Below are 13,141 nucleotides of genomic sequence, written 5' to 3'. Positions count from 1 at the left end.
CTCAAGGTTCAGAAGTTTAAATGAACATTCTAAGTACAACTGCTAAGTAGTGCAGAGCAGTGTAAGCCAGGAAACCAATGCTGCTCCTACAACTCCCCCACAGAATGGGTCTCGAGATGGGCTGTCATTTTATCTCTGAAATAAATGTTTATTTTTTGACATATCTCACATGATCTGACTGTATAAAACCAACAGAAAATTAAAGAAATGCCAAGGAAACAGACATCCCAGCAACTGCCTGCTCAAATAAAGTCAGCCATTTATGAGACTTCGTTTGGAAAAGTAATGACCAGCATTGCAGATGTCTGTTCATTGAACAAATGACTGAGAGAAAATGTGTTTGTAACAAAGGAATTCACAAACAGTAATGGAAAGATATAAGCAGATATATCCTCACATGAACATAGTCACACAATCATATAAAAGTTCCATCTTTTCAAACTTACATAGGTCGCAAACAACTAATCTAAAATATAATACAAATTTAATTTGTGCTGTTCTGAAAGCAAATTTAAGCAATGCATACATACATTGGATAATTTTGTTGTATTGCATGGGCATGTCAAAGATTGGGTGCAAAGCTGGTAATAATGGCCTTCACTGCTTCATTTCATGGAGGAAGATCAGGGTCACTTTGCACAGTTGTTCATCATCTCAGCGACCTTGTCACCGGAAAGCTAATAGTGCTTATACAATTACATGAATTTGACTTAAAACTACAAATGCCATTCATTTGGACTTTAGTTTTAAAACATGAGTATGAGATACAGTTGGAAAATATGGATTCTTTGTTCACTGAAAGCTCATTTCATTAGACATTCAAGCTGTATCTGTAAAAATGCAAATTATACTATGAGAATGAGCGTAGCTCAGGGCAGACAAAGAGACCTTTGAAAATGACTGCCGATTTGAAAGGAGAAGGTTTGCTCAGAGCTTTGTGATGTAAATTATGAGCAAGTACAAATGTAGTCATAACAACTTAAAAAAAAAAAAAAAAAAAAATCTGCTAAGCTAATGCAGCAAAATGGGACACAAATGGTCAGAAACTTGAAAATATATATTTTTAAAATTCTCTCAGATCACAAACACCACATTTAGTCTTTTCCCAGTCTGTCCCTCAGGCGAGCACTGACCTGTCCCATGCAGCTACGTCTGCCCAAGGTGCTGCAGACCTGGCTGAAGTCATCATCATCCCAGGGAGGCAAAGAGGAGCCCGTACCCTCGATGCAGTCGAGGTTGTCCAGGCTGCGGTTACTGGAGAGCTCTCTGAGAGATGGAAGACAGCTGGGAAGGGGAGTAAGATCAGTGTTAAAACAAGACAAATAGGACGTGTTGAGGATGCGCAATATAAGGAAGAAAACTCATGGAAAAACAGTTGATGTCATTACGCCGTGACGGAGAGGCAGACGTGAAACATGGATCGGGGGAGAAAATGAGTGATCAGCAAAACCAGGAATTGAAAGAGAGATAAAAGGAGGACAAGTTTGTTATTCAAGTCGTACCTTTCATTTCCACTTTCATTTATGAGTCATCATGAGTCCAAAAGCTCGTCTCTATTCCGATGTCATCTAATTTTTTCAGCATCAGTCATTAAAGCATCTGAGCATGCAAAGCCAGTGATGTCAGACGAGGTATGTAGACAGCTCTCTGTGCCATCATGATGCCAAAACCAAAGAACAGGTTTATGTATAAGACTAAAGAAAATCCATCTAACCATGTTTTACATGTTCTTTGTTGGCACACAGTGATAGTAACATGTCAGTATAGTGCCATGCCATGGTCTATGGTCACAGATGTCCCCTCATTCCCTAATGTGAATAGTGTTGAACTCAGCTACTTTTCTTCTAAAAGTGCTAGACAGATGGTATTTACAAGCTTAAGGAAGGTTAGCAGTTGTTTGCAGCAGGGCATGAATTTGGCATTTGGAGTTTCCACTTTGAAGACATCTGAGGGGGGCAGTGCAAAGGCATTGATGACAGCTCATCCAATCACAAGTGTTTTGCACCACACCCCTGAGAGGTGATTTACAGACCTATCACTGACCTGCTCATTGACCTGCCCAGCTGGTGCAGAGAGGACACACTGTGGGGTGGAGACCACAGGGCATCCAGCTCCCCCTGCAACAAGATGTAATCCAGGGTTCTGCTGCTCACGCCAATCAGGTAGGCGCAGACCGGAAGAGAGCAGGGTGGCACGATCAGGGATTGGCAGGGGTATTAGGGTTAGTCATTCAAGCACGCTTTAGGGAAGAATAAATCCTGAATTTCTAAACATGGGGATTTGAACTTGAAGGTGTGTTTGGCAGGTAGGTCCATGTTTTCCCAGATGATGCCATTTTTGTTTAGTCTTTTCTACAGTCTCTAATCAAAACCAGACATATGTCATACCCACATATTTACGGCACAGACACTTTCAAACCACGACCTCCAAAACCTAAGGAAAAGTTTAACACGAAAACAAGCCATAAAAGCCATCATCGCATTCTTCAAGCAATCACTTCTTTTTCTCTTGCTGTAGTTTGTAAATGCAAACATAACTCTCATGCATCAAGAAGTTCTTAACAGTCAACCATATAGTACTGTATTTATGTACCTGAATACAATGACAATTACAATTTCACACATTTATATAACAAATCCATGCAGACAGTCATTTTCAAATAGAAACTTCTGTCAGACAGCAGGTGTAACTGCTGCAGCCACTTCAGAGCCCTGTACTATCTGTTTGTAAAGCTCTGAAATCTGATTAGATACACGACAGTGCTCGCTTGCATTTTCTGCCACTTTATGAAAAGTCACCTAGTAACATCTCACTGCGCCTGCATCACATATTGCGCAATAACTCTGCAATAACTCTAGAAAGCATCGGATTTAAAGACAAGTGAGGGACGTTCTCAGTCAGTCAGAGAGATGAGGCTGATTTGTAGTGATTTACTGGTTTAGTACAAACTACAGTCAGTGAAATACTGTGTAAAATACACTAATGTTGTCGGTATTATCTTTGCTAGACTGATGCTTTGTGGGACCAAGAGAAGGAAGGTAAATCACAGCTGAGGTAAGTAGTCTGGCTGGCATGTGGACGACAACAGGGAGTCTGACACCACTTCTATGCGTGAGTAAGCACAGCGGGGACTGTGTGTACTTGTGTGTGCCCGTAATTTCCTGCATACAGGCATGTTGAAGCTGGGCGTTGTAGTTTCCTTCCTGTACGCACAGAAATTGGTGGTTTATACACTTTCATTTGATTGCTGAGAGGTTTAGCAAATCGGTATTTCCATATTTGTGTCCCGAGGAGTGTCCCGGTGTTCTCTGAAAATCAACACTTTATATAGCCACATAGTAACTTATCATTTAAGTATATTCAAATACAAGATACCAAAACCTTCAAGTTATACATTAAGAAAATATACATTTGTATATTTACCAGTGCCTCAAGACTGGAAACAAAGGCCTGTTTTATGGCAATTCTTACAAACACCTCTGATATAAGGCAACTATCTTGCCTTACTGGTTGTCTGATGTTAGTGTCTTTAAAAAGAGTTTTAAGACTTGAGCATTTTGATATTTTAACCGTTAACTTTCTTTAGATCATGGATTGTACCTCAGCATACTGTTGAGCGCTAACGTGTACGGAATAATAAAGCAGTTTTGTGTCTCAGTTTGTTCTCTTACTTGCGTGGGGGTAGCTGGTCGCTCAGAGACTGCTGGGTGGCCCTGAGGTAGCTCTGGCGGCGAGCAGAAGTTTTTGGCGAGGGTTTGGGGCTTCCCTCAGAGTCGTCGCTGTCTTCCATGTCTCCCATGGCCTTCACATAGCTTCCGCTCCGCATCCGCCGACATGGGATTTCATTGGCACCCCCGCTGCGGCCTAATGTGCTGCTCCAATCTCCCTAAAGGCCCCATTGAATGGATGAAAGGAGTCTTAAGTTAGTTTGTTTTTTAACAGTCTTTCCCATCACTGTCTTGGCGTTCTTGAAGGTATATACAGTAGATCATGTGTGAATGTAAGTAACTTTTAGAGTGAGAGGTCTACTCACCCTTCGTCCAACCTGCAGGTAGTTGCAGGTTAGTTCCTGTTGGCAGGACTTGGACTTGAGCATGGACCTGTCCAGAGTAGCCGAACCCTTCTGGATCACATGTCTTGGTTGGCCCATGGTCAATGTGGACCAAGACCCTCCTTTCATATAGTCATTATCATTTAATACCAAACCTCCAGTCCCACCTAGTCCACCACCTCCTCCACCCACAGGTGCAGGAAGAGCTTGATACTTCATGTCATTGCTGCTTTTAGAAGAACTAATGGTGTTGTAGCCACTGTGGATGTATCTGCTCTGACCCCCCTGACTGTCACGGCCAGTTGGACGCCCCAGAGTCATCATGGCCATAGTGTTATGGTAGCTGCTTAAATCGCTGCTGTCCAAATCATCTGAACTCCAGTAACCTGACATGTTGGAGCGTGGTCTTCGCTTGGCGGTCGCCTCTGATTTTGTACCCCGATCTTTACTTTTGGATCTTCGATTCTGCTTCCCTCCGTCCTCAGTGCCAGAAGAGCCTCCACCGCTGCCAGTAGAGCGTCCATTGATATTTCCTTTCATGTTGTGACTTTCCAGTGACTGGGACTTTGCAAAGAGCTTCTGCACTGAGTGCAGCATGTAACGAATACGACCAGGACTGTCTGTCCGCTGCTTGGCAGCAGCAGCAGCGGACGTTCGATGGAACTGCAATGTACTGAATCCGTCACGTCCTCCAGGTAGCTGCTTCTCAAACTCTAGGAGACTGGTTGGGGCCTGGTTCTTGGTCATATGATGTGATATAGTTGCTGAGCCGCTTGTAATCATAGGTGTTCGTCCACTCAACCCTGCCATGCTCATGCCCGTTCCCATGCCCAGGGACATGGATGTCCCCATAGTCCCTGTACTTATCCCCCCAATGCTCTCCCCAGGAGGAGAGAAATCGGACTGGTCATAAGAGTTGTAGTTAATCCTGGGAAAGGTGCTGCTGTTGGACAGCTGATTGTTGAGGGGGAGCATGCAGTCTGGTGGAAGGGAGCCTGGGTTGGCTGAATGGTAAAACTGGGGGTCCATGGTGCTATAGTGGTCCATTGCGGGGCTCAGCAGGTAAGGGCTGCGTGGCAGCGTGCTGGTCTTCTGAGGGTAGAGGGCCTCTGAATGGCCTATGGAAGGGTCACAGGAATCAGGAAGGTGTCTGTTGCGGTTGGTCCCCAAACCTTTCATGATGGCCAGGAGGTCCTACCCTCTAGAAGACCTCCAGGCCAAGTAGAGACGACAGATGACTTTGGAGGTAATTCCTAGAAAAGAAAGCCAAAACACAACAGAGAGGGAAAGAAAAGGTTTAGAACCTGTTAATACAGTAATGTACAAAACACAAACAAACTCAGCAGTAGCCAACAGTTCAGCCACACAAACACATCCAGTTGTGTGCCCAGCCAGACTACAAACTGAGTAGCTGAAGGGCTGTTAGTAAAATATTGTGCAGTAAATGAGCCAGTTTTCCACTGCCTCCAACAGTGAACATCTGTGTCAAAATGTTGGAAATGGATGGAAAAACAACATGCGGAACAAAGACAAGCTGCAGCTGGTTGTTCAGAGCATACATTCTGGGTAAGGGAACAATTGCTGACAGTCATCAGTGAATCCAGACACCTCCCCATATGTGGGGTGAACAAGCATCTCCTTTTTTCTGTCTAATCACATTCAGGCCAAAAAAGGTCATTGCACAAACATTTCCATTTATGTGCACCAACTGTCATATTAGAAAACTGTGGCTTTCCTTAAAAACAAAAAAACAACAACAAAAGACTACATATTTAAAAGTACATTTAAAAATGATAGCTGATAGCACCAGTTGGTGCCTCTGGCTCACTCACTGCATATCCTACAGGTTAGTGGTGGTAGAAAAGAAGCCAAATCCTCAGGAGAGCCCTTTCTTTCAGCCTGTGGCATTTCCTCTCATTTCATTTCCCTCTTTCTTCCTCCGCTGGTCCTTCTCTTTCCTCTTCCCACCTCCAGTGGGTATCCCTGGCACTAGTGACCAAGCTCCTGTCCTGTCTTTGCATGGCGAGCCAAGGACGGCGGGCAGACTGTCATAGTGAAACCAGTAAAGAGGATTTGCCCAGCAGGTGGTGGGTGGCAGGATTAGGCAGCGGCACCTGCTTGTCCGCCTCGTCAAGCTTTGCCAATACCCGGCCTGGCGAGGCAGCAATGCCGGTGCTACTCATAATGGAAGATGAAAGATGATAATGAAGGGATATCATGTAAAGGTGAAGCAAAAGTGATAGAGATTTTCGGTATTCATGGGCTGATATGAAGTTTCTTCTCCTGTGGATATATATTAAATACCGGATACTCTAAAAATGTTGGAGTAGCTCTTTTTCTCTGATCTGGGAGACGTTTACCTTTTAAAAGAAAAGAATGTTTTCAATTATTTTTCTTATTTCAAAATTTTCTGGCTTGTGAAGAATATATTAATAAATAAAGTGTCGTGACTCTAAAATTTTTGATTTTATTTATCATTCCCACTGGCCCAAAGGAGCTCTGCGCTTCTCGGCAGATACCATTATTAACAGTCAATTCAAAACTCGACAGCCTCATTCTTTCCTATCTCTGTTGGTGCTGTTAAGTGAATTCAGTTTTATGGATACCCGTCCCTCTTTGGAATTACAGGTTATGCGAATACCCAGAAATGAATGTTTCCTTTACTGCAGCATGCGGCTGTAACCAGGAAGATATTTTCTTCAACACTTATAGCTTAGCTATTGCACATTAAATATGTTTCCATAAAATGGCTAATATTCAGATCATTCTTTGCATATTTTGGTGGATACTTGATATACATTCACCAGACATTTCTATTTAGTTCCTCTCCGATGTGAAACAGCAGTGGTAGTGTGTGACAGCATGAAGCGTATTACAGTTAGATTGGAAAAAAGGACAAATATCTTGTTATTTCAGTTGCTGCAGAGTTCAGCCGATGTGAAGAAAACTAATAAAGTTATCAAAAACTCAATCTCCTTTTCAGCACAGTACATTTCATCCTAATTTATCCAGGGGAAGTCAGCTGGACAGGCCAACTATTATTTACTGAAAACACATACATCTATAGCTGCTTTACAAAACTGCTGACTGCTGTTTGCTTTGGGGTGTGCTGGATTTATGGGGTGGAACAGATAATAACCATCATTTCTCCACTTTAATTTTGACCAGGTACTCTTATTGCAGAAATGTCCCAAAGAGCATTGCATTTCATTTTTCTCAATCAAATACTACCCGTTGAGGCAGCATAGAGGTTTTGAGCTGTCAACCTCAGTCAATAGTTTTTTTTTTTTTTTTTAGCTCATAAGACCACTACCCCATTTTTAAAAGCGGAAAATCAAAGTGAAAATCAATCCATAGTTTATAAATAGACGCTTCCTTTCCTGTGTTAAAGGGTCCCTAAAACAAACCAGTCCTCTGCTAAAATACTGCAGAGAAAGATAGTGCTATAAATCTCTGTGCCCGTCTTCAGACAAGGCCGCCCTGACACAAGGCCAAGCAAAATTTGACACCGAATGACAAGGCATTTTTTTTATAATAGGAAGCATTAAAGCAATTCGGTTGGTGATGTGTGGAAGTTTTGAAGTTCAGTACCCGACCCTAAAGTCAGGGTTTAGTTACAACTCTGGACTAATGCAGATAGAAAACAATGGATTGACAGTTATCAAAGATTGACTTTAAAATGTAAAAATGTAAATCTGGGGGAGCCCGTTTAAATGACAAATTCCCATTGTGCAAATGGTTTAAATGGCTCACGGGTGAGGTAGGAAGGCCCATCGGCAGACTTTTGCTTTGGGCCCCAAAAAGGTCACGAACATCTGCGTCTTTAGAAGCCTGAAGAAATCAAAAATAACTAGAAGAACTAAAATGTTGTAGTGCACTGCTAGACAGACAATAAGTGATGATATAGCAGCCCACTTAAAAACTGCACTTCATTTTCAGGTCAATTTACAAAGATTGAATTTCATAGTTTCAAAAAGGTAGTGATACGTTTTGTGTGTTACTTTACAGATAACATACACACACACATTACATTTACACACTTCCCGCAATTAGCTGTTTGCAAAAAATCTCCATATAAATTATAAGCGGGCTTTCATTTCACCATTATTAGCATTCTGCAGGCAGAGACTCATTTAGTATCATTAACAGAGCCTCTGTGAGTGCCATATCTGCAGATAGGGTCAAATCCTCTAAATCCTTTTACACCACATTAGCTGACTGCCTCACATCCTATCGTGACACGCCACTCAGCTAAGCTCAGCATACCCTCCTCAATGTGTCAACCAGGACGGCTCCAAATGATGCGATAGCTGCATCATTAACGGAGACAGGATGGACCGCAAGTTGTGAGCAAACGACCACAGATTTCTATCATTTAATCTTTTTTTGACAACATTCAATACCTGTAGATAATTATACCCCAAAATAAGAAAACACAAGTTGGAACAGTGACTGAGAAATGTGCATTTTTTTTTAATGTGACCTATGTGTATATACAAATATCCAGGATCTCAATCTCTAATTAAATCACTGTAAATGTGTCTATTTATTGACGTTTCCTGTTTTTGGTGGACGATCATTCCAATGCATCTGTATTTAATAAAGGACTAATGATGAGCAATGATGAAACATTTACTGGCCTGGCACTCTCAAATGCAATAATACATTTTTATGTTTTTGGAAACTACACATAGAAAGAAACACAGAAACAACATAGAAAGTACATGAAATGATGCAGTGTATCTTTAATTAACAATTAAAGATGTATGCAACATGTTTGGCAAAGCATACAGAACATGCAGCGAGATTAAGAAGCTGTTAATAATAAAACAAAAATATAAAACACTCGTAGAGGTTATTTTACAAGCATTTCTTTCAAAGGTTTTTTTTTTTACAAGGCAAGAGCAGAATATTGTGAGATTTAACCAATATGTTCATATGCGGTGCTCATAACCTTTTTACTAATGCGTGGAATTAAGCCTATAGTTTATCATGATGGTATCGATTCATATGAAGTTCCAGCTGTTATTTATAGTCAGATAATGGTAAAGTAGAAAGGTTCAACGAGTCCTGCAGGCAGACAGACAGACAGACAGCAGGTCTTGCCTTTAGATTCAGTTATCACCCATGTTGGGTAATATGGTGGCTTGCGTTCACCAGGATGACTCAAAAATGCCTGGAAGTCTCTGCATGCAAATATAATTTTGAACTTGGCAGCTACTGTAAATGCATCATAACCACTGATGTGCGCACTTGTGATATAAACCTGCTCCAGCGTCACAGTTATGTATGATAATATATGTGAAGAGGCATTGTGACCGTCAGACATGTGAAATGAAAATATTCAGGTCAAGCCTCTAGCTGGATGCTGGACAGATAAGCGTGTGCGCATCTCATTCTGCGTGTATGTATACTACGTGTGCGCTCACAAATGCAAACGTTAATGTGCCTTTGTTTGTGTGTCTTTTTACACCCTGCTCAGAGCATCTGGTGGAAGCATCTCCCTGCCTTGTGCACCGGGGAGCTGCCATCTGCTCCTCCAGTGGGTAAAGGGGTGTTTGGCATTGTGTCCAATTCATGACCTTCGAGATGCAGGCACTTCACACCAGCGGCCAGAAGAGGGCGACACACTCAATTCAAGCGAGACTGTATTTCTGCCAAGTTCCACTATTTATTTTTGTTTTCAAACAGCATGAAAAAGTTTTTATTAGGATAATTTACTTGTTCAAGTCAGAATTAACTGAATCATTTGTCAGTCTCAGAATGTGGAAGAAAAAAAAAACTGGAGACGGGATGAAAAGGTCTGTGTGGAAGTCAAATATTGTTTGATTAATAATTTAAAGCAATAAATCCCACAGCTAGAAGCAAATATCTTTTTTAATGATCTTATATCACAAAGTTACAGGATTTCAGCTAACTTGCATTGGTTCAGCATGTATTCCCATCCTTTACTTACATAAGAAAAAATATTAATGTACAAATACTCCATGACATATACAAGTGCAACCATTCAAATCCTCCCTAGATAAAAGTATGCAAGTATTATTAATAAGAGCTACTGAAAACATCAAAAATAACACTTTTTCTGCAGAAAAATAGTCCCGGAAACGAATATATTTTTACATTTAACATTAATATCCACAGTATCCTACTGTGGATTAAAGTGAAGCAGATTTTAACTACTTTATATATAGGTATATTAGCCTATAATTTTAGGACCTAGGCCCCTGTCTGATATAAAGCTGAGGTCACTGAGATGATTAATGAAAGTACAAAAAAAAAAAATCTGTGCTTTTATTGTGAAATAAAAATATTGTGTTTTACATGTTTGTGCAACAAAAGTAGTGTTCAAATCAAACTGTATTAAGAGGCTTTAAAGGAAAATCAGTCTTTGTTTGATGATTAACATCTAAAACGTAACAACATAGCCCGGCTAGAAAATATGTTTTTGGAGATGACAAAAAGACGTGAAAACACTGGTTTCATCCTTTACAACGTATCATAGGATTTCTTTTTTTTAATGTAAAATCTTAAAATTAAGCTTAACTAGTCTTCACGGTTGTCAAATGAATCTAGTGAAGTAAAAAGTTTAATGCGGAGTAGAAGCACAGTAGTAATCTCCAATAAAATGGAAATATCAAAGTACAAGGTCATTAGTCCATGAATAAATGTACACTCCAGCCCCTCTGATCTATCCAGAATACTACAGGACAGAGGAATGAAAGACTTTGGATGAAAATGGTTGAAAGAAAAGTCAAAAATAAAAATCCAAACTATATGAGGCTTTCATGTCTAATATAGAGTTTCATCATTACAGGAGTATCAGTATGCAGTCAGTCGTTTCCCTGTAATCTATCCCTCTATTTGTTTAACAGTTAAGCACATGCCTGTCAATATTGACTACAAAGAAGTACCAAATATGGATTTCATTCATTCTGATTATAACAGTATTTAGTCAATTAATCTATTTCCTGGCTCCAAATACAAATGGGGACCCTGGTCCAAGACAAAGTGAGAATTGTTGCTCCCAGTGTTTTCATTCACAAACCTAAGCATTCTGAAATTATAACCGACTGCTCGAGTCTGCATTTAAAAGCCTCCTTGTTGTCTCTGTTGTCGTCTGCGAGTAGCCAGATTTTCCGACCAGTTGCCAGTTTCTAGATTGGGAAGTCTGTGGGTGTCCAGATTTAGATGAGAGACTGTGCAAAGGACATCATCCCCTCATCTGAGCAACAATGTACAGAGAGGCAGTTTGTCAGAGCACAGCTCAGTCAGTCAGCTGAGCCCATCTGCTTCATAGGCTTACAGCAGTGCCCTCGAAGACAGGGGGGCAGCCGTGTGTGTGTGTGTGTTGTGTTGTGTTGTGTGCTGTGTCTAAAAGGCAGTGTGTGTTACACATAACAAGACAGACGAATGCTTACAGACTGCTGGTGAGGAGGAAGGGACAGAAAGAAGTGAGGGAAAAAGCTATGGGGAGAAAGGTGTGGGTTTTGACGCCAGCGAAAATGAAAGTAATCTAAAGGGAATGAGAAGGTGTGAAGATGAGTAAATGTGTTGTAAACTGTGCAGTGGGGAGAGGGTGGACTATAAGGAGCAGAAAGCAGTAAGTGGAGAGAAAGACAACGAGCAGAAGGAAGAAAGAGAGAGAGAGGTTCTGGTAAAAAAGAACTGTGACTTCAATTTTTCGCCTAAAAAAGCAAACAAGACAAGATTTCTGCAGAAGAGAGGTAATCAGATACTAAATGAGGAGATGTGTGTCAGTTAGCATAGTGTTTGATGCATGTGATTATTCCAGAAGAAGGGGTGAGGGTGCAAATGAGCGTGAATATGTGAGGCTTATGCAAAAATAGAAAGATTGCTAACGACTACTTGAGAGATTTTCTTTGTTTTAAGTTCCAAGGCAAAAAGTAATTGAATCATTTGCCAGTCACTGAATGAGTGCTGAAGGTCCGCGAGCAAACACGCACAAACATACACGGACAGCTACTTGTATGTATGTGTGTCACGGCATTAATAATAAATAGTGTGTATCAGTGTGCGTGCGCGCGTGCGTGTGTGCAAAGCGAGCTAACCTTGTCCTAATTACACTCTATCTATTCCATCAGTGCCGCGCTCTGGCCTATTTTCACAGCTATAAATTTACTGCTCTCCCCTCTGTTGTGATAGATGACCCACTCATTTTAGCCCATCTCTGAAGACTGTGAGCCAGAAAGGAAGTCAGTGAGAGACAGTGGCACCACTTCACTGCTTCTGACGACCATGATGGAACTATCCATGTCCTCAAAACTATTCCTGGTTTTGAACTTGGTACATTAAAGAGATTTGGTGTGTTGTTTTTACTTTTGTTTTGCTTTTTCGAGAATGAAAAAACCCTCCTAACAGCAGCTCCCCCTCGACACCGCAGTGGACAGATGATTAATTAATTGGTAATCCTGATTATCATAAGATGTTAGCAGTGGGTTTAGACTTCAAGGCTTCAAGTCCTATATCTAAAAATGGCCAAAATACAACACCTACCAGCTTGTAGTTGTGATTCTGTCGCTGACCTCTAAAAGGCCTTGAGGCAGCAAGTGAAAAGACAAGACGTCAATGAAATATCACATTGTTAGATGGCTCAGGTCCACAGAAGTACTTTTACAGTCTAAGCTAACTTTCAATCGCTGCGTTTAGCCACAATATTTACACACAAGCAGCCCACCCATAATGCACCAGGAATGATTTAACAGGTTTTAAGACAATAGATCGTGTAGTCTTAACCAGTCTGTCATTTTTGAGTCAATAAATTAATAAATTATAAATAAAAACTCGAGCAGCCGCAGCGACAAATCTATCAATCTATTTTATAGTCCACTTGGTAAACAACACAGAACAATGGAGCTACATAAACCGGGGTCACTTTCAAGATAATAACAAGGGTGATATCATCTAACTACAAAACAATATGCTGACGTATTGTCCACTTCCTTCGACCTTCCTCTTTGACCTACATTACAACAGTTATCACAGCCACAGTCACACATAAAATTATTTTTTGAACGCATCGATATTCCCCTACAAATAAAAGTGTGAAGACAAATGCGGGGAAACTCC

General features: G+C 41.0%; 1 protein-coding gene across 8 annotated transcripts in view; it reads right to left on the bottom strand.

The window, feature by feature from the left end:
• dlgap4b (discs, large (Drosophila) homolog-associated protein 4b) overlaps positions 1 to 13,141 on the bottom strand; it is a 116,188-nt gene that overhangs the window by 24,500 nt on the left and 78,547 nt on the right. For 6 of the 8 annotated variants that reach the window (XM_069711365.1, XM_069711382.1, XM_069711374.1 and 3 more), the window contains 4 exons: positions 4,034 to 5,304; positions 3,672 to 3,886; positions 2,044 to 2,145; positions 1,134 to 1,284 (listed from right to left, as the gene is read on the bottom strand). In XM_069711365.1, the coding sequence (XP_069567466.1) occupies positions 1,134 to 1,284; positions 2,044 to 2,145; positions 3,672 to 3,886; positions 4,034 to 5,230 (1,665 nt within the window). In that variant the 5' untranslated portion in view covers positions 5,231 to 5,304. The remainder of the gene's footprint in view (positions 1 to 1,133; positions 1,285 to 2,043; positions 2,146 to 3,671; positions 3,887 to 4,033; positions 5,305 to 13,141) is intronic. The other 2 variants (XM_069711398.1, XM_069711426.1) reach the window with 1 other exon arrangement.

This window comes from Brachyistius frenatus, unplaced genomic scaffold, assembly GCF_029030835.1.
Source record: "Brachyistius frenatus isolate BFR_SWC_R1_liver_20210118 unplaced genomic scaffold, ASM2903083v1 Contig_4, whole genome shotgun sequence".
NCBI lineage: Eukaryota > Metazoa > Chordata > Actinopteri > Embiotocidae > Brachyistius > Brachyistius frenatus.
Note: the sequence above shows the minus strand (reverse complement) of the source record. Positions and strands in the feature narration are given on the sequence as shown.